Source organism: Chamaea fasciata, unplaced genomic scaffold (assembly GCF_029207755.1).
Source record: "Chamaea fasciata isolate MVZ Bird 193981 ecotype frontalis unplaced genomic scaffold, bChaFas1.0.hap1 SCAF_41, whole genome shotgun sequence".
Taxonomy (NCBI): Eukaryota; Metazoa; Chordata; class Aves; order Passeriformes; family Sylviidae; genus Chamaea; species Chamaea fasciata.
Genome location: NW_027094126.1, coordinates 947,593 through 969,495, shown reverse-complemented (window position 1 = coordinate 969,495; position 21,903 = coordinate 947,593). Strand labels below are relative to the sequence as shown.

At 54.4% G+C, this 21,903-nt stretch overlaps 1 protein-coding gene across 1 annotated transcript; it reads left to right on the top strand.

Moving 5' to 3' along the window:
* Window positions 1-3,114: 3,114 nt before the first annotated feature.
* LOC136303702 (zinc finger protein 853-like) lies at window positions 3,115-3,860 on the top strand. The gene is made up of 2 exons (XM_066207283.1): window positions 3,115-3,139; window positions 3,391-3,860. Exons 1-2 carry the CDS (start codon window positions 3,115-3,117, stop codon window positions 3,858-3,860), a joined length of 495 nt encoding a protein of 164 aa, XP_066063380.1.
* The last annotated feature ends 18,043 nt before the right edge of the window (window positions 3,861-21,903 follow it).

Genomic DNA, 21,903 nt, shown 5'->3' with positions numbered 1-21,903 from the left:
GCCGTGGCAACGGGGCGGGGCTTGGTTTGAATGGACGGGGCGGGTCCTGCCCGGGGCGCGGCTCCGCCTGGCGGGGCGGGTCTGGGGCCGTCCGTGGCGGGATCCGGAGGCCGTTCGGGAGCCCCGGGGGCTGCTCGGGAGTGCGCGGAGTAAGTCTTGGGTCAGTGCCCAGCCCCGAGTGCCTCAAGTCCCCCCAGTAGCCCCCAATAATTCTCGATCCTCCCCAGTCCTTCAGTCACTTCCAGTACCCCCAGTGCCCCAAATCTCTCAGCCCCCGCAGTAACCCCTAATCCCTCCCATCAGTCCCCAATGCCCTAGTAGCCCCAGTCCTCCAAGTTCTCCCAATGGTCCGGTTCCCTAGTATCCTCCAGTCCCTCCATTCCCCCAGTAACCCTGAGTAACCCCTCAGTAGTCCCTGCAATTCCTCAGTCCCTCCAGTATCTCCCAGCACTCCACAGTCTTCCAGCGTCCTCCACTACCCGCCAGGCCCATTAGTATCCGATTCCCCAGTTTCCCCAGACCCCTCAATTCCCCAGTCCCCCAGTATTCCCCAATCCCCGCAGTAACCCCCAGTTCCCTCAGTCCCCACAGAATCCCCCCGTTCCCCATTCTCTCCTTTATCCCTGACAACTCAGTATCCCCCAGTCTCCCAGTCTCCCCAGAAATCCATTATCCCCCAGTCTCCGCAGTCAGCCCAGTATTTCCCAAACCCCCTAATCCCACAGTAGCCTCCACATGCGCGTGTATCCCTCAAAGCCCTCAGCGCCCCCGAACTGCAACCTTCCCAAAGTGCACCCTCCAGTGTCCCCCCAAACCAGACTGACCTGGCCACCCCTCCCCCGAGTCCCCCAAGTCCATTCCACAACCGATGATGCGAGGGTCCCTATTGTTCCTCCCTCTTTTTTTGGGTTGGGTGGGCTCCCTCCCTGGGGCGGGTTTGGTGGGGGTCGCCCTGGGCGGACTGGGGGGAGTCGGAGGCCTCCCCCCTCAGCGCGCTGCGGCACTGGCGGCCGCACGGGAGCCCTTCGGTCCGCCCGCCCTCGTCCGATCCCCCTGAGCCCCCTCCGTGCTCCCCAACAGCGGTGAGTGACCTCCGGGGACATCCCCCCGCAAAACAGACTGTGCAACTCCCCCTCGTCCCCGCGTTGTCCTTTTCTTTTTCCGCTTCCCCTTCCCAGAGCCCCCCGCGATGGCTGCGGTGCAGGGGGAGGCACGAGAGGAAGCGACCCCTCCCCCCCCCCCCCAATTTTAGGGGTTCCTCCATGGGGGGAATGGGAGGGGCTGTGGGATGGGACGAGGGTGGTGACGTCATGTCACTCTATGTGTGTCCCCCCAGCATCAGGAGGGGCACAGAGGGGATTGGGGAGCTGGCGGGATCCCTCCCTTAGGGGCGGCAGCGACGCCTCCCCCCACCTTGGGGTGTCCTTGGGTCACCTCAGTTCTCTCCCCGCCCCCTCTCTCTCCCCCGGCGGGGTCCACCCCTCTAGGTGACGGCGGCGATGGAAACGGGGGGCGTGTCGGCCCCCCGAGATGCCCCTGAGCCCCCAGATCCCCGCTGCTCGAGGCTCCCCCCACAGGTGAGACCACCCCACCTCCCGCAAAAGAGGCCTCTGGCCACGGTAAGAGGTTCTGAGGAGGCCCCCCGGAATCGCGGAGGAGGGGGTGGGTGCTTTTTTGAGGGTCCTCTGGGAACCTGCAATGGGGGGGATGGACCCTGACCCCGTGGTACAGGAAGACCTCAAACCTGAGGGAAGGATCCGGGTCCCAGGGGGGGGTCCCAGGGGTGTGGTGGGGGCAGGGGGGCGGTTTGTGATCCCGTGGTATGGAGGTACCCTGATCCCAGAGTATGGAGGTGGCCCCATCCCAAGGTAAGGGAATCCTAGGAATGCCAGGGTACCCCATTCCCATGACATAGGGGTACATCAATTCCAGGGTAAGGGGGGACACAGAGATGTGAGAATTTCGTGTTGCCATTGTGTGGGTATTCCCATTTCTCATGCCCCAGGATATGGGGGTGTCACATTCCTATGGCATGGGAGTACACCTATTCCAGGGTTTGGGGGTGCCCCAGTAATGTGGGGGTGTCCTAGTCCCATGAAATGGGGTACTCTGATCCTGGAGTATGGGGGTTCCATACTCCAGGATGGAACCAGGAATATGGGAATCCCAGAAATTTAGGGTTGTGCTGGTCCCAGGACAGGTTCCCAGGGTAGGGGTTGTCCCAATTCCAGGGTAAGATGGTGCCCCGATCCCACAGCTCAGGGGTACCCTAGTCCTGGGGTGCAGCGATGTCTCATTCCCATGGAATGGGGGTGTCCCAGTGTTAGGGTACAGGGATATCTCATTCACATGGAATGGGGTACTCCTATCCTAGGGTATGGGGGTGCCCTGATCCCAGGATATGGCAGCACCACCGTCCCAGAGTTCAGGGTCAATATCACCTGATTTGGGGGTGCAGAGTTCTAATCTCTTGGCATGGGAGTGCCCCAGTATTGGGCTGCAGGGATGTCCCACTCCCATGTTTTGGGGTGTAGAATGTCCCAATCTCACATGATGGGGATGTCCCAGTATTGGGGTGCAGGGTTGCCCCAAGTCCATGGCATGATGGGGTCCTGATTTTGGGGTGCAGGGGTATTTCTGGGTACCCCAACTCCATCCCTGCTTTCCAGAGTGAATTTGGGGTCATGTCTGTGTGGTGCCACCTCCATTTCTGTCCCAGTCCTTGGCCCCCCTTGCACCCCAATTCCAGACCCAGATCCCAGTCTGTGTGGGAATGGAGGGGAACTGAGCTCTGGCTTTGGAATACAATAGGGATGGGGGTTTGAAAGGGGAGGGAGCAGGTGGCAACAGGGATGGGGAAGGGGGAAAAGGGATGAAGAAGATGGAAAAGGGTTTGGGAAGGGGAAGAAGGGATTGGGAAAGGACAGCAGAGATGGGGCAGGGGAAGAAGGGATGGAGAAGGCTCAGAAGGCATGGAGAAGGGGAAGAGAGGATGGGAAAAGGGGAAGAGGGGCTGGAGAAGGTGGTAAAGAGGATGGGGAAAGGACAGTGGGGATAGAGCAGGTACAAATAGGATGAACAGTGTGGAAAAGGAATGGAAAAGGGGAAGAGAGAATGGAAAATGGGCAGAAGGATGAAGGTACCAGTGGGACCAGGATGGGACAGAGGGCCTGGAGCAGATGCCAGTTGGAAAAGGAAGGTGTCATTGAGATGGGGCAGGTAGGGATGGGAAGGGGCAGAGGAACTGGGGCAGGTGCTGATGGGATGGGGCAGGTGCCAAGGGGCCCCAGGCCCCTGTCCCTGCCCTTCCCCGCTGGTGCCCACCCCCCTCTCCCACAGCCCATCCTGGCCTGGCTTGGCCACACCGGAAGCCCTGCAGGTCTCCTGTAGGGGGACTGAGCCCCCTGAAGGAGCTGCCGGGGCCAGAGGGGGCCGGCCTGCGCCCCACTATCTGTGGGGAGTGTGGGAAGGGCTTCAGCCGGAGCTCGGACCTGGCGCGGCACCGCATCACCCACACCGGGGAGCGACCATTCACCTGCGGTGCCTGCGGGAAGGGCTTCAGCCAGAATTCCAACCAGGCCACACATCAGCGCATCCACACCGGGGAAAAGCCCTTTAGATGCCAGGACTGCGGGAAGCGCTTCGGGGAGAGCTCAGCACTGGTACAGCACCGGCGGACGCACACTGGGGAGCGGCCGTACAGATGTGAGGAATGCGGGAAGAGCTTCAGCGTCAGCTCCAACCTGCGGAGACACCACCGTACCCATGGGCGAGAGCAGCCCCATCTCTGCCCCGAGTGTGGGGACACTTTCTGGAACCCTGGCCAGCTCCGGCGGCACTGCAGGGAGCACGTGGTGTGAGGGGAAAGCAGGGTGGGCATGGGGACAGGGACACCTGGATGGGGGTGGGACACATGGATGGGGATACGGACACCGTGATGGGGACAGCAGGATAAGGATGGGGAGGAGAGATGGGGACAAGGACACCAGGGTTGGGCACAAGGATGGGAATGTGTTGGTTTGGCACAGCCTGGATTTTGGTAGCAGTGGGGGGGCCACAGGGTGGCTTCTGTGAGAAGCTGCTAGAAGCTTCCACCATATCCGATAGAGCTAACCTGTGATGGCTCTGAAGATGGACATGCTGCTGGCCCAATTAGAGAGGGAGGTAACGCCTCTGTGATGACATATTTAAGAAGAAAATCAAAACGGTGCTTGTGCAGGTTTTTTCTAGGGGTGGCAAAGTGCCACTGCTGGGGCCCTCCTGGGACAGCCCGCAGCCTTGTGCTGCAGCCACCACTGTCTCGGTGGGGCCCACGGTGAGCCTTGCCTGCCTGGCTGCCCCAAGCCAGCTGCGCTGCAGGGGAAAAGGGCAGGGATGGTGGCGGCAGCTTCCCCTTCCCAGCACCCTGCATGAGGAGAGGCGTTAAATAGCACCAGCACCGTGGCAGCCACTGCCCGTGCTGTGCTGACGAGGCTGCCTGGCCGACAGTGGAAGCATGATGAGGAATTCCCCTACGCAGAACCTAGACGAAGTCAACTTAGTGCTGTGGGATCCTGCAGGAATCTTTGAATTGGTGGAACTTCTTGACAATGGTACCTACAAGCAGCAGTTTTTTCTTCTAGTCAGAGAAGAGGAGGAAGTGAGGACATGTGAGGAAAAACAACATGGCAACACCAAGGTCAGTGAAAAAAGAGGGAGAGGAAGTGCTCCAGGCACTGGAGCCAAGATTCCTCTGCAGACTATGGTGAGGACTGTGGTAAAACAAACTGTCCCCCAGTAATGCATGAAGTCCACAGGGGATGCAGAGATCCACTTGCAGCCTGTGGGAAAATCCCACACTGGAGTGGGTGGATGCCAGAGAAAGCTGTGATCCAATGGGAGACCCGAATAGACAGAGAGGGTCCCTGCTTCCAGAGACAGAGAGAGAGAACCCTTGCTTCCAAACTAGAGCAGCCTTTCCTTAGAGGACTGCACCCTGTGGACGAGTGACCCATGCCACAGCAGTTTTGGGAAGACTGTTTGCCCATGGGAGGGACCACACAGAAGAGCAGAAAAAAGTGTTCTCTCCCTGAGCGAAAAAAAGGTCTTGAGTGACGAACTGACCAAAACCCCCACACCCTGTCTCCCTGCACTGTTGGTGGGAAGGAGGAAGGGATTGGGGGGGGGCTAAGGTATTTTAAGGGCTTATTTTACTTTTCCTTGTCCCCTCTGACTCTATTAATAATAAATTTACTTTATGCCTTTAAATTTGAACCTGTTTCGCCCTTAGAGTGTTTTTTCTCCCATCCTTATCTCAACTCACAAACTCTTCATTAATTCTTTCTTTTCCCCTCTCTTCTGCCCAGCTGTAGCGAAAGAGGTTAAGCAAATGACTCTCATGGGTGCCTGGCATTTGGCCAGTGTCAAACCATGACAAAACAGAAATATGGCTATGGGGACACTGTGATGGGGACAGGGAAATCAGGATGGGGACACTGTGATGAGAATGAGGACAACAGAATGGGCCTGTGGGGACACTGTGATGGGGTTGGGGGACGCCAGGATCAGGACAGGGATACCAGGATGGGGACAGCAGGATAGGGACAGCAGGATGGGGACATGGACACCAGGATGAGAACAGGGACCCTGGAATTGGAGTGCATGGATCTGCTGACATCATCAATAAAAAGTCCCCAAGCAGCCTTGTTCCACCTCACAGGTTTGGGAACCTCCCCAATAGTGTCACCCCCAGGCGGTCATGACAGCTTCTTTCCACTGTTAGGTCTTGGGGTCACCCCCAGTGATCCAGGTGTGGCCCCAGGGAGCTTTTTCAGTTCTCCCAGGAAGGCCAGATCCAGTGTCAGCACAGGGCACCTGTGGGAAAAGGGGAGCAGCATGGGGGTGCCCCACTGACACACTGGCACTCCCAGACACTGCAGGGGGCTCTGGGAGGGGGTTGTTGCAGGAGGAGCACAAAAAAATTCTGATCCCACAATCCTGCTCACAATTTTCTGGCCTTTTTGCGTAATTGCAACCATTTTTAATTTCTGGGGGACAGGAAACACACACCCGGCACATCAGAAGGGGCTCAGGGATTTGGGGGGGTGCAGGGGGCACCCCAAACCTCAATCCTGCAATTCCATGATCCCAGAATTTGTGATCCCACTCATGAACCTCCAGCCTCATTGCATAATTCTAACAATTTTTAATTACTTAAAACTGTTGGCTGCCTGCCAGAGTGGTGTCACCACTCTCGTGTCCCTCCACCCAACCATCTCCTCCATGCATCTCGCCAGGCAATCACTGTCTCACACACAAGGGGACCATCAGCCCATTCACCAGCCATCTGACCTGCAGCTGAATCTCTCCCGGAGTGTTTTTCGTTGAACAAGAGTGCACAGAAGTGAACAGGATTTAACAAAGGTGAAAAAGGTCCTTATTCTGTCCCACATGTTCTCTGCATTATTTTTTTGTTTTGGGTTTTCTGGGATGTAACAATAAAACAAAATGTAACAAATTTTTCAGAAATAGAAAGATGGTTATATTGTGTTGATATGTATTTGGCCTGTATTGCCCTGTATTATTCTGTATTTGTATTTGCCACTGCTCTGTATGTAAATTGTACTTCAACCGGTGTGTGTATATGGAATGCATTTGTACTTGTATTGCCTTCCAGTTGGGAACTGTATAGATTTCTTTACAGAGAAAAAGCAAATTCAATATACACAGATAATGTTTTGCATTTTACAGCCTTATGTTTGTATACATTGTTGTTTCCATGTGTTTTCCTGAAGTGTAAATAAAAAAAGTCATTCAATAATGTTGAATAAACCTTAATAAAGGTGTCTCCCACCCTTTTTGGCTCCTGTCTCTTTGGTGTGGTTTAGTTTTTTTTCTTTGTCTCCTGTGTGTCCTCTTTGTCCTCCTTCTCTTCAGTTTTCTCTGTTCTCATTTCTTTTGTCTTGCTTTTCACTGTGTTTCTCACTTTGCTTCTCACTTAACTTTCCAGTGTATTCCTCACTTTACTTTTTTTACATCTCATAGAGAGAACTGTGTCAGGACAACAAGCTTGTCCAGAGCTAGCCGCTTACACTTAGAAACTTGTATTTGGACCACATTCATCAAGGGGACCTCTTTCCTTTACAGCCTGTGCTGTCAGATTGCCATGCTCTCCACATGGTCCTTCTCAGCTGCAAGTCTCACCTTGCATATGACAGACTCGCAAGGGCCAAGGCTCCAGGAGAGACATCTCACAGAGAAAAATGTGCCAGGACAAAAACATGTTTTTCATGTTTCCTTCTTGCCGCCCAGATTGTGGTGCTGTGTTGAAAGTCATGGATATAGAAAAACTAATGCAGCAAGTGCTTCTCTCCTGGCACATTTTGCTGAGAGCTAGATGGACAGTTTGGACTCTGAGAAACACAGAGTATGATTGGTGTTACAGCTGAGGAAAAACCATGCAGAGCACACTGTGGATGCATGCAGTATAGACACTGAAAAGCAGCAAAGCTGGATGCCATTGCTGGGCTTCAGCTCTGTCCAGTGCACATAAGGTGAGGAATGAAGCCTTAGAGCATCGTTCATGTGTGGGTAGTGTACCGCATTGCAGAAGTCCAGGAACAGCTCGTTCACAATCAGTCAGCTGAGAACACTCTTGCTGCTTTGAACCTGTCTATTGCCCACGTTGAACTCCACTGCACAACCCAGAGATAGCACTTTCATACACCTTCAGGGCTTCACATCTGGTCCAGGCAGCTATAGCTCCAGAGAGAAGTAAGCATTAAACAGAAGGCATTCCTAAATCACTCGCTTCTCTAAGCAGCCTTTGAATTGCACACAACACACTGTGGCTCTGTACCTCCCTTCTCAAATAGATGTGCCATCACCTTTTTCACTCTTGCAGCACTTTTGCCAAAGTCCAGGAGCTGCTCCCATCAAATAGGCTGTAGAAGAAAAAGCCAGTGCTGGGCTGCACCTTCCCCTTGCCCCATGTCAGCCACACCAAAACACACTTCTGCACTATGTACTTACCCTTACAGCATCTTTTGACATAGTTGTTGAATCTAAAGCTCAATGGGATTGTTTCCAAATAGGGCTCAGATAGGAATATGTATGAGCACAGGTAGCTGTTGCAGATCTTGTCCCTTATGATTGAGAACTTGATTTTGGCAGGCAATCCAGTGGCAGGAATGCTCCTCTTGCAGCCTGTACACTGCGCACACAACTACGGTGCTTCCCAGGTTTGATCTCAGCGTTATGAAGTATCATGCCTTTTCATTCTCCCAAAGTGCAAAGTGTCCACCTACTTCTTGTGCAGAATGCATTTGTGTACGAAAGGACATGGAAATTTTGGTCTCTGCAAATTTGGAAGTGTGTGACCTTACTTGGAGCCAAGCAGAAAATTGCAGAGCACCAGAGTGAGACTGCAGTTCATATGACAGAATAGGAAAGAGCATTCCACTTGTGGAACAAATACGTGTTTCCTTGCCTAAGATGCATGATTCAATTAAGCAACTTGTCGTGGCACATTATCACTGTGAGATGTAGATGTAAAAATTTTTGTTTCAGATTCAGACTGCAAGAGAGACTGAATGTAATGGTACATAGTAGTGAGAAGGAAAGTGCATGGCCCAGGTGTGTTTTGACAGTAGCAGTACACCAGTCTGCTTCTGTACCAGCACAGTGTGTTCTGTGCGAGAAGTAGATGGATGTTTCACACTCTGGGAGAATGAAAGGGTGTGAAGTTACATAAGGTGAAGAACAAAGTGCACTCGCTTGCCTGCCCAATTCAAGTTAGCAGTCATAAAGAGGAAGTTCAATGAAAGCTATTCATATTCTTATCCAAGTCCTAGGGGAAACAATCGCATTTAGCATTAGACTCTGAGATCCAGAGAACAAGATGGTAGATGCAGCGGAGAAGGGAAGTACAGAGTGCACCATTTGATGCAGCTGACATGTGGCAAGGGGAAGGTGCAGCCCAGCACTGGCTTTTTCTTCGAGGGCCTTTGTAAGGCAGCAGCTGCTGGACGTTGAAAGAAGACCTGCGAGAGTGGAAAGAATGTGACGGCACATATATGTCAGAAGGATGGTGCATAGTCCTGGTATGCTGTGTGCAGTTTAAAGGCTGCTAGGACAAGGGGGTACTTCAGGAACATCTTCTGTCCTTACACTTCTTTCTCTGTGAGATACAGCTGCTTTGACTTGACAACGCTGAAGGTGATTGCACTGCAAATATCAGGTTTCCCAGGAAAGAGGGAAGGTCAGCAAATGCTTTCTGTCTTGGCAAATCTCTCAGTCCAAACTGCAGCTGGAAATGCTTTCCTGTAGCAGTGGACTCTGCCACCCTGAGAAAATGCAATGATGCAACGTATAGAGAGTTGAGAAAGAAAGTGCAGATCTGTAATATCTTTGGTCTAGTTTTGAGAGGGCAAAGGGAAGATGAAGGCCAACATTGGCTTCTTGTTCTTGGACTTCTTCTTTGGGACCAACTGCTGGACGTTTGGAGAGGCGGGGAGGGTGAGATGGTACATAGAGCTGGAGGGAAAGTGCATATGTCCAGGGAGTTTGATGCGGTTCAGTGGATGTGAGTTACATGCTGAGCAGCTGATTGCACAGAGAAACAAAGAGGTAATGCTGGAATTTCCTTTTCTTTTGCAGCCTTTAAATTGCTCAGCCAACAATGAAAAGAATCTTCTACTCTCTGCTATGTGCAGGAGCACATTCTGTCAGTCTCCAAGATCCAGGATGCACAGTGGAGCTCTTCCCCACCCTGCCCCAACACGAATGCTTGCCTTTTTCCTTGGTGCTGTCAGCTCACATCAAAACAACCACACGATGGTGATGTCGACTCGCAAAAGAAGGAAATGCACCCAGCCCGGCTCGAAACCCCTGAGTGCAGAACCAGGTTGGGAATGTCCCTACTCTCAAATCAACAGTGCCAGCACAAAAAAGATTTCCCTGATCTTTCCTTCTAGCTGCACTCTCTTCTTTGCACCACACTCGAAGGACAACACAAACTCCATTGGCCTAATAAATTTCTTCACTCTCACAGAGTCCAGCCACCAACTTGAAAACACCTGGCAAAACCAGAGCTCACCAAAGTGCTAGATGAGAAAGCTCTTGCTGCTTACAACTTCATCTGCACCCCTCAAACTACCAGCACACAACCTGCTATTGGCACTTTCCTTCTCAGCTCTAGATATTGTCCTAAGCCTTCAGTTTCATAGAGTCAGGATCCAAATGGAACATCACCAGGGACTGCTCACACACTAAAGTTACCACGACAAAAAGCTCGACAGCTTGGTGTCTGCATTCCCACTGTCAGTTCAACTGCTCCAGTCCAGAAAACTGACTTTTGGGAAAAGCCTTTAAATTCACTAAGTACATCCAGTGTGCGCCATCTAAACTTGCTTTCTTTGCCAAAAAGAGGAACTAGAAGCCCATCTCAAAAGAAATGTCATGCCTTCCTCTAAAATGCAAACCATGTAGGGACTGATCCCATACAAAGGTGCCAGAACACTTACTGAGCATAACCTGCCCAGGGCACTAGATCTGCTGCAGACCGACTCAGTGTAGCTGCTTACCTTGTCCAAAGGATGTGTGCTGCCAGAATTTCAAGAAGGCCAACTCTGAGAAGGGGAAAAAACAAGCCAAATTAAATCTTTTGGGAGATTTAGGGTTCCAAAGAAGGATAAAGACTCCATAATTGTATGAATTGAGGTAGTGCTTCAATACCAAATATGCCAGGACAGAAAGTTACTGCCATAGAAGGGGCCAGGACAGAAAAGTCTTGTTGGACTATCCCTCCCCTTGGTACCTTGACATCAGCTCCACCGACACTGGCCCTGTGTCCCCTGCTTCCCACGGAAAGGGACTCCAAATCACTTGGCCTTGCCTTCAGTACTTTGCCTAGCTTTTCCTAGCCTACCCTTGTTGCTTCCCTTGCCTATGTCTGCCTTGCTTGGCCCTACCTACAACTTCCTTATTTTGCTTTGCCTTACCTACTATTCTTTGCCTTGCATTCCACACAGGCAAGGCAGTGTGAGCCAGGTGTAGGCAATTGTGGGTGTGAAAAACAAAGTTTTCTCTTCAAAATTTTTAAAAGTTTAGTAAGAGACAAAAAGGGACAATATCCAGCACTGGGGTGTTTTTGGCGATCAGCCAGAAAACACACAGCTTAAAACAATGTGCTCTGTATACTGTTACATTACTGGGAGTACATGCATATTCATGAGTTTCTACATGATTCAAACATTCTCGTGAGTGTTTGGTGTTCCAGGATGTCTTTTGTTTGGTTTTAACTTCTGACTTGTTTGCATGACATCTTGTAGATTAGGTCAATAAAAAGGAGGCTGGATCCCCGAACTATATGAGAGACCCCATGGGAAATGCCCCATGGCCTCTCTCCTTATTCAAATAAAGTCAGAGGACTCCTCTGTCTCCTTTTTGGACATAAACCTCTGGCATTGTGGATTAATGTTTCTAACACCAGCGACCTGCCACAGGGTCTCAGCGCGCCTCCACAGCCCTCCGTGATGTGTAAAATGGTTCCAGGCGGTACTGTGGGGCTGCCCGCAGCGTTCTGTCGCCTCCCCAGGGCTGCCCGTGGGCTGCAGAGCCACCTCGCTACTGGTGCAGGCAGTGCCGGGGCCTCTTCTTGACAGCAGCCGAGGAGGTGCGGAGAGGGCGGCTGCGGGACCATCAACCATTTTACACCGCGCGGTGCTGCTGCCTCCATCTGTCCATCTCCCCTGCCGCTTGCCCCTGCCTGCGCGCTCACGGGCTGCCACGCTTGCTGCCAGCTCAGCCTTCCCGCGAACCTGCCGCCCCTGGCTCTTCCAGCGGCTCCACCCGGGTCGCGTGCCAGGCGGTGGGAATGCAGTACTGTGCGGCAGGCCGTGGAGCACGCAGGGTGGGCCGGCGCAGAGAGAGGAGCCCCTGGGTGCGATGGCAAGTGGTGTGGCGCCGTGCGCTTCTGCTTCCTGTCACTCGGCGTTTGGCCCCGGCAGCGGGCCTGGTGGGTGCCGTGTGATCCCGCGGAGTGGCAGGGCCGGCCAGGCTCTGCGCGGTCAGGCGTGTGGCCTGCGGCAGCTGCAGCAAGGGACTACTGACACTGCTGGTGTGGTGGTGAGAGAGGGGAGCTGGGGCCAGGGTTCCCAGGGTGATGTCTGGTGGCTGCCTTTGGCCCGCTGCCCTCCCTTGTCGCCCGTGCCCGATTCGAGCAAACTCAGGGTCTCTGCAGCGGCGTGGGTGGCAGAGCGGGGAGCGCTCTTGGTGCCGTGCAGGCTGCTCCCACCTGGCGCTGCACTCCCCAGAGGTGTTTTCCCACCTGCCCTGGGAAAGGGACTTAAGGGATTGTTACCTGTACAACTTGGGTCAAAGTTACAAGATGCTTATATAGCCTGAGTTATAAAATACCAATATAACCTGAATAATAACTTTCTATACCAATATAACCTGAATCATAACTGTCTATACAATTTAATAGTTAGTATATGCTTAACTAGTTGCTTAATGCTTAAATAAACAGAAACTTGACTAAACAAAAATAGATAAGTATACCTGCATTGGGAAGCAGCAGGATGGGAAATGTAAAGCCAATTAGCCACAAAATGGAGAATTTAGACCAGTTAGATTTAGACCAGTTAGACCAAGTAAGACCATAACTGTGCATGCTCCAAAGACAAGTTGAAATGTTCAGATGCAAGAGGACCTTGAGCCTTCATCAAAGAAGACCCCCAAGACTGACTAAGTTGAGGAAGTGTCCTCATGGAACTCAGGAGACCACTGTGACACAACGGAATCTCATAGAACCAAGTGTCCCTTGTGACAAAGAGGAGCCTCTTGGAATACAGGTGACTACTGTGAGGTTACGGAACCTCATGAAACCAAGGTTCCCATGTGACACAGAGGGGCCTCAGAGAATGAAGGAAACTCTTGGGAAGCAATGGGCTGCCATGGCTGCCACTGTCAACATAGTGGGGCAACATGGAACAAAGGTTGGACATTGCCACTCTTCCTGGATTTCAGTGTCCATAGTTACAAAGTGCAGCCTCATGGAATCCAGGAGACCATTGTGACACAATGAAATTTGATGGAATCAAGTTTCAGCTGTGTTACAGTGGGGCCTGATGAATTCTAGGAGACCACTGTGTTGCAATGGCATCCCATGGGACCAAGTGTCAATTGTGACACAGTGGGATTTCAAGGAACCCAGGTACCACTGTGACATTTCCACGGTAGTGGAAGGAAGGGGCATTGTGACACAGTGGGCCCTCTTGTAACCCAGGAGACCCCTGTGAGGTTTTGGAACTTCATGGAACCAAGGCTCCAGTGTTTCACAGTGGGGCCTTATGGAACACAGGAGACCACATTGACACTATGAATGCTCAAGGAAGCAAAATGCTAATGTGACATATTTGGGGGGGCCTTATGTGTGGGGATTAAAACAGGGAGTATAATGAAACTGATAAAGAACCTAGTGTCTTAGGCCTCATCGAGCAAAAACCATGGGAGAGACAGGCACTGACAAAGGCTCCCCGGGGTAGGAGTGACCAAGTATGTTAGCTTAGCACAGATGTGAGTTTTTTTTCCTAAGGAAGTTATAGCCGATGTTGGCAGCTTGGTTCAGCAATGAAAGAGTTAGTTACGCCTCTGGAAAACCCAGGCTTAAAATCAGAGGATCCCAGGTGACTAGTCCTTTCTCTTCTGGCTGTCCAGAAGGTAACACTGTAGGCATGGAGGGCCTGGGCCAGGCCCCACTGCTCCCGAGCGGTAGGGGCGAGGCCTGGCGAGGACGCCCGGGGGGGCTGCCCTGCGAACAGCAGCCCGGGCTGGCTGTGTCCCCTCTTTCCCCCCTGGCTGCCGACAGGGGGAAGGGAAGACTGCAGATCGACAGTGCCAGGGGCCAGGGGCCGTGGTGGCTGGTGGGCAGGAGCTGACCCTGGCTAGGCCGAGCCCTGGCCAGGCTGTGCCCTTGTGATAGATAAGAATCGTTATGAAGTTATAAGTTGTTGGTTATAGAGTTGTAATGTTTTGTTAAATTTAGTTCAAGAGTTATAATGCTGTTTGGCAGTTTTGTCCACTCTGTATCCCTTACCCCAAAATCCCACTTACTTGTTTCCATCGCCTTTCCGTCGAGTCAAGCCGTTGCTGCTCCCTGGCATCACCGCTCCCTGGCATCACCGCTCCCTGGCATCACTGCTCTCCATTTCTGCCTGCTCCTTTGCCTGCCTGCACCCTGCCTGCACCCAGCCTGTCCCATTGGCTTGTTCCCTGCTTGCTCCACTTCCTGTCAGATCCTCTTCCTACTTCCTGCTGACAACCGGCCTGTCAGTCAGGCTGCTGCTGCCACCCTTATGGGAATTAAAAGAGCCCAGCTGCATGATGGGACCGTATCAACACCAAGAGCCCCTGGTCAAAACGAGCCAGCTCAAAGTTGAAATCTGCCAAAGACAGCACTGGACTGACCATACACAAGGGTATTTATGCCGAGGGCTTTCAAAAGCTTTTGTATCTCACCATAAATTACAAAGTACTTAAAGAGCAAGACACCCCTGGACTGCATGAGCCAAGATTAGTTCTTTGGAACCCCCGCAAGGCAAGAACTCCCACTGTGAAGCTCGAGCAGCAAAGTGGATTGAACCTCCTCCTCAGCGGTGTAGACGAAAGGGAGCAGCAGGGGCATAGGCCACCCCTCGAGACCGTGTTTATTAATAAAGGCATTTAAAGGAGGAAACAGTGTCTCCTGCCATTTATAACACCCTGACTGTCCTCCAGGTGTCCCTGGGGGTGCCCTGGATGTCCCCTAGGCGTCCCTGTGGGAGCCCTGGCTGTCCCCTAGGTGTCCCTGTGGGAGCCCTGGCTGTCCCCTAGGTGTCCCTTGGGGTACCCTGGCTTTCCCTGGGGCTGCCCTGGCTGTCCCCTAGGTGTCCCTGCCTCGCCCGAGTCCTCGACTCCGCCTCCGGCGCCATGGTGACTCCCCTCCCAGTCTGGACCAGTGTGGCCACACCCCCTCCCCTGGGGCCATCAGACCCATCCCAGTATAGACCAGTAAGGCACCGTGTGCCCACCATGGATCCCCACACGCCTGCCAGTTCATCCCAGTTCATCCCAGTCCACTCCCTGTCCATCCCAGTTTTCTCTGATCACCCTCCCAGTGCTCCCAGTCCATCCCAGTCCCGCAGGTGTTGGTGCTTGGGGCTTGATGAGCTGGTGCCCGTCCGCAACGTGGAGCGGCTCAAACGGGACCTCAGGGTGAGGGGGGCGCGGGTTTGGGGAGGTCATGGGGGTCCTGAGTTGTCCTGGAGGGGTTTGGGGGGTTTTGGGGGGACAGGGGGGAGTCCTGGGGGCTGCTGTGGATGTTTTTGGGGGATCTTCAGGAGGTTTGGGCGGCCCATTTGAGGCATCAAAGGCACCTGAGGAGGGTTTTGGGGGCACCTGGAGGTCGGGGGGGGGGCCGTGGCTGTCCCCTAGGTGTTCCCGGGGGTGCCCAGGCTGCCCCGTAGGCATCCCTGGGGGTGCCCTGGGTGTCCCCTAGGTGTCCCTGGGGGTGCCCTGGGTGTCCCCTAGGTGTCCCTGGGGGTGCCCTGGCTGTGCCCTAGGCGTCCCTGTGGGAGCCCTGGCTGTCCCCTAGGCGTCCCTGGGGGTGACCTGGCTGTCCCCTAGGCGTCCCTGGGGGTGCCCTGGATGTCCCTGGGGGGGCGCTGGCTGTCCCCTAAGTGTCCCTGGGGGTGCCCTGGGTGTCCCGTAGGTGTCCCTGAGGGGGCCCGGGCTGTCCTCTAGGCATCCCTGGGGGTGCCCTGGCTGTCCCTTCGGTGTCCCTGGGGGTGCCCTGGCTATCCCTGGGGTGCCCTGGCTGTCCCCCAGGTGTCCCTAGTTGTGCCCTGGCTGTCCCTGGTGGTGCCCTGGCTGTCCCTAGGGTGCCCTGGCTGTCCCCTAGGTGTCCCTGGGGGTGCCCTGGCTGTCCCCTAGGTGTCCCTGGGAGTGCCCTGGCTGTCCCCTAGGCGTCCCTGGGGGTGCCCTGGCTGTCCCTGGGGGTGCCCTGGCTGTCTCCTAGGTGTCCCTGGGGGTGCCCTGGCTGTCCCTTAGATGTCCCTTGGTTGCCCTGGCAGTCCCTGGGGGTGCCTTAACTGTCCCTGGGGTGCCCTGGCTGTCCCCTAGGTGTCCCTGGGAGTGCCCTGGCTGTGTCTTAGGTGGCCCTGGGGGTGCCCTGGCTGTCTCTGGGGTGCCCTGCCTGTCCCCTAGGCATCCGTGGAGTGCCCTGGCTGTCCCTAGGTGTCCCTGGGAGTGCCCTGGATGTCCCTGGGGGTGCCCCGGCTGTCCCTTGGGGTGCCTAGGCAGGCCCTGAGGGTGCCCTGGCTGTCCCCTAGGTGGCCCTGGGTGTGCCCTGGCTGGCCCTGGGGGAGCCCTAGCAGTTTCCTAGGTGTCCCTGGGGGTGACCTGGCTGTCCTGGGGTGCCCTGGCTGTCCCCTAGGTGTCCCTGGGGGTGCCCTGGCTGTCCATGGGGGGCCCTGTCTGTCCACAAGGTGTCCCTGGGGATGCCCTGGCTGTCCCCTAGGTGTCCCTGAAGGTTCCCTGGCTGTCTCTGGGGTGCCCTGGCTATCTGGTGCCCGGCACAGGGAGCTAGGCACAAAGGACGCCTGTTTCCAGGGGTAAGGAAAGTCACCTGCCCAGGTGCCTGATGTCAGTTTGTAGGAGGCCTTTGGCCCTTTTAGGGAAAACAGGCTTCCTGTTTCTGGCAGCTTGCATCTGGAAGAAATCCTGATTCGTTCGGGATGGTAAATGGCAGTGGCCGGGTGCCGGGCTCAGGGAGCTGGGCACAAAGTATGGCCTGTTTCCAGGGGTAAGTAAAGTCAGCTGCCCAGGTGCCTGATGTCAGTTTGCAGGAGGCTTTTGGCCCTCCAATGGAAGCTAGTCTACCAGATTGTAACAGCTTGCATCTGGAAGAAATCCTATTCCGTTCGAGATTGTAGGTGGGTGGAGCCGGGTGCCTGGCAGAGGGAGTTGGGCAAAAGGATGGGCTGTTTCCAGGGGTAAGTAAAGTCACCTTTCCACGTGCCTGATGTCAGTTTGTAGGAGGCCATTGGCCCTCCAAGGGAAGCCAGTCTTCCAGCTTGTGGCAGCTTGCATCTGGAAGACGTGCTGCTCCGTTCGGGATTGGAGGTGGCCAAAGCCAGGTGCCCGGAAGAGGGAGTTGGGCACAAAGGATGGCCTGTTTCCAGGGGTACGTAAAGTCAGCTGCCCAGGTGCCTGATGTCAGTTTGTAGGAGGCCTTTGGCCCTCCAAGGGAAGCCAGGCTTGCAGCTTGTGGCAGCTTGCATCTGTAAGAAATCCTGTTCCGTTCGGGATTGTAGGTTGCAGAGGCAGGGGTCTAGGCAGAGGGAGTTGGGCACAATGGATGGGCCGTTTCCAGGAAGAAGAAAAGTCACCTGCCCAGGTGCCTGATGTCAATTTGTAGGAGGCCTTTGGCCCTCCAAGGGAAGCTAGGCTTCCAGCTTGTAGCAGCTGGCATCTGGAAGAAATCCTGATCCGTTCAAGATTGAAGGTGGACGAGGTCAGGTGCCGGGCAGAGGGAGTTGGGCATAAAGGATGGCCTGTTTCCAGGGGTAAGTAAAGTCACCTGCCCAGGGAAGCCAGATGTCAGTTTGTGGGAGGTTTTTGGCCCTCCAAGGGAAGCCAGTCTTCCAGCTTGTGGCAGCTTGCATCTGGAAGAAATCCTGATTCGTTCGGGATTGTAGGTGGCCGAGGCCAGGTGCCCGGCAGAGGGAGTTGGGCACAAAGGATGGCCTGTTTCCAGGGGTAAGTAAAGTCAGCTGCCCAGGTGCCTGATGTCAGTTTGTAGGAGGCCTTTGGCTCTGCCAGGGAAAACAGGCTTCCAGCATGCGGCAGCTTGCATCTAGAAGAAATCCTGATCCGTTCAGGATTGTAGGTGGACGAGGTCAGGTGCCGGGCAGAGGGAGTTGGGCATAAAGGATGGCCTGTTTCCAGGGGTAAGTAAAGTCACCTGCCCAGGGAAGCCAGATGTCAGTTTGTGGGAGGTTTTTGGCCCTCCAAGGGAAGCCAGTCTTCCAGCTTGTGGCAGCTTGCATCTGGAAGAAATCCTGATTCATTCAGGATTGTAGGTTGCAGAGGCAGGGTGCTAGGCAGAGGGAGTTGGGCACAAAGGATGGGTTGTTTCCAGGCGGAAGAAAAGTCAACATTCCAGGTGCTTTATGTCACTCTTTAGGAGGCCTTTGGCCCTCCAAGGGAAGCCAGGCTTCCAGTTTGTGGCAGCTTGCATCTGGAAGAAATCCTGATTCGTTTGGGATTGTAGGTGGCCGAGGCCGGGTGCCTGGCAGAGGGAGTTGGGCACAAAGGATGGCCTTTTTCCAGGGGTACGTAAAGTCAGCTGCCCAGGTGCCTGATGTCAGTTTGCAGGAGGTCTTTGTCCGTCCAGGGGAAGCCAGGCTTCCTGTTTGTGGCAGCTGGCATCTGGAAGAAATCCTGATTTATTCGTGATTGTAGGTGGCAGAAGCCGGGTGCCCGGAAGAGGGAGTTGGGCAGAAAGGATGGGCTGTTTCCAGGGGGAAGAAAAGTCACCTTTTCAAATGCTTGATGTCAGTTTGTAGGAGGCCTTTGGCCATCCAAAGGAAGCCAGGCTTCCAGCTTGTGGCAGCTTGCATCTGGAAGAAATCCTGTTCCGTTCGGGATTGTAGGTGGACGAGGCCGGGTGCCCGGCAGAGGGAGTTGGGCACAAAGGATGGGCTGTTTCCAGGGGTAAGTAAAGTCAGCTGCCCAGGTGCCTGATGTCAGTTTTTAGGAGGTCTTTGGCCCGCCAAGGAAAACCAGGCTTCCAGCTTGTGGCAGCTTGCATCTGGAAGAAATCGTGATCCTTTCGGGATTGTAGGTGGAAGAAGCCGGGTGCACGGAAGAGGGAGTTGGGCACAAAGGATGGCCTGTTTCCAGGGGTAAGTAAAGTCACCTGCCCAGGGAAGCCAGATGTCAGTTTGTAGGAGGCCTTTGGCCCTCCAAGGGAAGCCAGGCTTCCAGCTTGTGGCAGCTTGCATCTGGAAGAAATCCTGATCCGTTTGGGATTGTAGGTGGCCGAGGCCGGGTGCCTGGCAGAGGGAGTTGGGCACAAAGGATGGCCTGTTTCCAGGGGTAAGTAAAGTCACCTTTCCAGGTGCCTGATGTCTGTATGTAGGAGGCCTTTGGCCCTTTTAGGGAAAACAGGCTTCCTGTATGTGGCAGCTTGCATGTGGAAGAAATCCTGATTCGTTCGGGATGGTAAATGGCAGAGGCCAAGTGCCCGGTAAAGGGAGTTGGGCACAAAGGATGGCCTGTTTCCAGGGGTAAGTAAAGTCAGCTGCCCAGGTGCCTGATGTCAGTTTGCAGGAGGCCTTTGGCCCTCCCAGAGAAGCTAGTCTTCACGCTCGTGGCAGCTTCATCTGGAAGTAATCCTGTTCCGTTCGGGATTGTAGGTGGCCGGAACCAGGTGCCTGGCAGAGGGAGTTGGGCACAAAGGATGGCCTGTTTCCAGGGGTAAGTAAGGTCAGCTGCCCAGGTGTGTGATGTCAGTTTCTAGGAGGCCTTCGGTCCTCCGAGGGAATCCAGGCTTCCAGCTTGTGGCAGCTTGCATCTGGAAGTAATCCTGTTCCGTTCGGGATTGTAGGTGGTCGAGGCCGGCTTCCCGGCAGAGGGAGTTGGGCACAAAGGATGGCCTGTTTCCAGGGGTAAGTAAAGTCAGCTGCCCAGGTGCCTGATGTAAGTTTGTAGCAGGCCTTTGGCCCTCCAAGGGAAGTCAGGCATCCAGATTGCTGCAGCTGGCATCTGGAAGAAATGCTGTTTCGTTCGGGCTTGTAGGTGGCCGAGGCTGGGTGACGGGCAGAGGAAGTTGGGCACAAATGATTGCCTTTTACCAAAGGTAAGTAATAACACCTGCCCAGGTGCCTGATGTCAGATTGTAGCAGGCCTTTGACCTTCAAAGGGAAGCCAGGTTTCCTGCTTGTGGAAGCTTGCATCTGGAAGTAATCCTGATCCTATCGGGATTGTCGGTGGCCGGAGCCTGGTTCCCGGCAGAGGGAGTTGGGCACAAAGGATGGCCTGTTTCCAGGGGTAAGTAAAGTCAGCTGCCCAGGTGCCTGATGTCAGTTTGTAGGAGGCTTTTGGTCCTCCAAGGGAAGCCAGGCTTGCAGCTTGTGGCAGCTTGCATCTAGAAGAAATCCTGTTCCGTTCGGGATTGTAGGTGGCCGGAGCCGCGTGCCTGGCACTGAGAGTTGGGCACAAAGGATGGCCCATTTCCAGAGATAACTAATGTCACATACCCAGGTGCCTGATGTCAGTTTGTAGGAGGCCTTTGGTCCTCCAAGGGAAGCCAGGCTTCCAGTTTGTGGCAGCTTGCATCTGGAAGAAACCCTGTTGCATTCAAGATTGTAGGTGGCCGAGGCCAGGTGTCTGGCACAGATAGTTGGGCCCAAATGATGGCCTGTTTCCAGGGATAAGTAAAGTCAGCTGCCCAGGTGCCTCATGTCAGATTGTAGGAGGCATTTGGCCCTCCCAGGGAAGCTAGTTTTCACACTTGTGGCAGCTTGCATCTACATGTAATCCTGTTCTGTTCGGGATTGTAGGTGGCCGAGGCTTAGTGCCCGGCAGAGGGAGTTGGGCACAAAGGATTGTCTGATTCCCAAGATAAGTAAAGTCAGCGGCCCAGGTGCCTGATGTCAGTTTGCAGGAGGCCTTTGGCCCTCCAAGGGGAGCCAGGCTTCTAGCTTGTGGCAGCTTGCATCTGTAAGTAATCCTGTTCCGTTCGGGATTGTAGGTGGCCGAGGCCCGGTGCCCGCAAAGGGAGTTGGGCACAAAGGATGGCCTGTTTCCAGGGGTAAGTAAAGTCAGCTGCCCAGGTGTGTGATGTCAGTTTTCAGGAGGCCTTTAATCCTTCAAGGGAAGCCAGGCTTCCAGCTTGTGGCAGCTTGCATCTGGAAGAAATCCTGATTCGTTCGAGATTATAGATGGCCGAAGCCGAGTGCCCGGCAGAGGGAGTTGGGCACAAAGGATGGCCTGTTTCCAGGAGCAAGTAAAGTCAGCTGCCCAGGTCCCTGATGTCAGTTTGCAGGAGGCCTTTGGCCCTCCAAGGGAAGCCAGGATTCCAGCTTGCGGCAGCTTACATCTGGGAGAAATCCAGATTCGTTCGGGATGGTAGGTGGCCGAGGCCAGGTGCCCGGCAAAGGGAGTTGGGCCCCAAGGATGGCCTGTTTCCAGGGGTAAGTAAAGTCAGCTGCCCAGGTGCCTGATGTCAGTTTGCAGGAGGCCTTTGGCCCTCCCAGAGAAGCTAGTCTTCACGCTCGTGGCAGCTTGCATCTGGAAGTAATCCTGTTCCGTTCGGGATTGTAGGTGGCCGGAGCCACGTGCCTGGCAGAGGGAGTTGGGCACAAAGGATGGCCTGTTTCCAGGGGTAAGTAAGGTCAGCTGCCCAGGTGTGTGATGTCAGTTTCTAGGAGGCCTTCGGTCCTCCGAGGGAATCCAGGCTTCCAGCTTGTGGCAGCTTGCATCTGGAAGTAATTCTTTTCCGTTCGGGATTGTAGGTGGTCCAGGCAAGGTGCCCGGCGGAGGGAGTTGGGCACAAATGATGGCCTGTTTCCAGGGGGAAGTAAAGTCAGCTGCCCAGGTGCCTGATGTCAGTTTGTAGGAGGCCTTTGGCCCTCCAAGGGAAGCAAGGCATCCAGTTTTTGGCAGCTTGCATCTGGAAGAAATCCTGTTCCGTTCGGGATTGTAGGTGGCCGAGGCCAGGTGCCCGGCAGAGGGAGTTGGGCAGAAAGGATGGCCTGTTTCCAGGGGTAAGTAAAGTCAGCTGCCCAGGTGCCTGATGTCAGTTTGTTGGAGGCCTTTGGCCCTCCAAGGGGAGCCAGGCTTCAAGCTTGTGGCAGCTTGCATCTGGAAGAAATCCTG

What these genes read in the sequence shown, in the direction of transcription:
- LOC136303702 (XM_066207283.1), top strand. Translation starts at nt 3,115, where the DNA reads ATGGAAAATGGGCAGAAGGATGAAG. An exon ending in AAATGGGCAGAAGGATGAAG is followed by an intron (nt 3,140 to 3,390) that starts GTACCAGTGGGA and finishes GGTCTCCTGTAG; the next exon opens with GGGGACTGAGCCCCCTGAAG.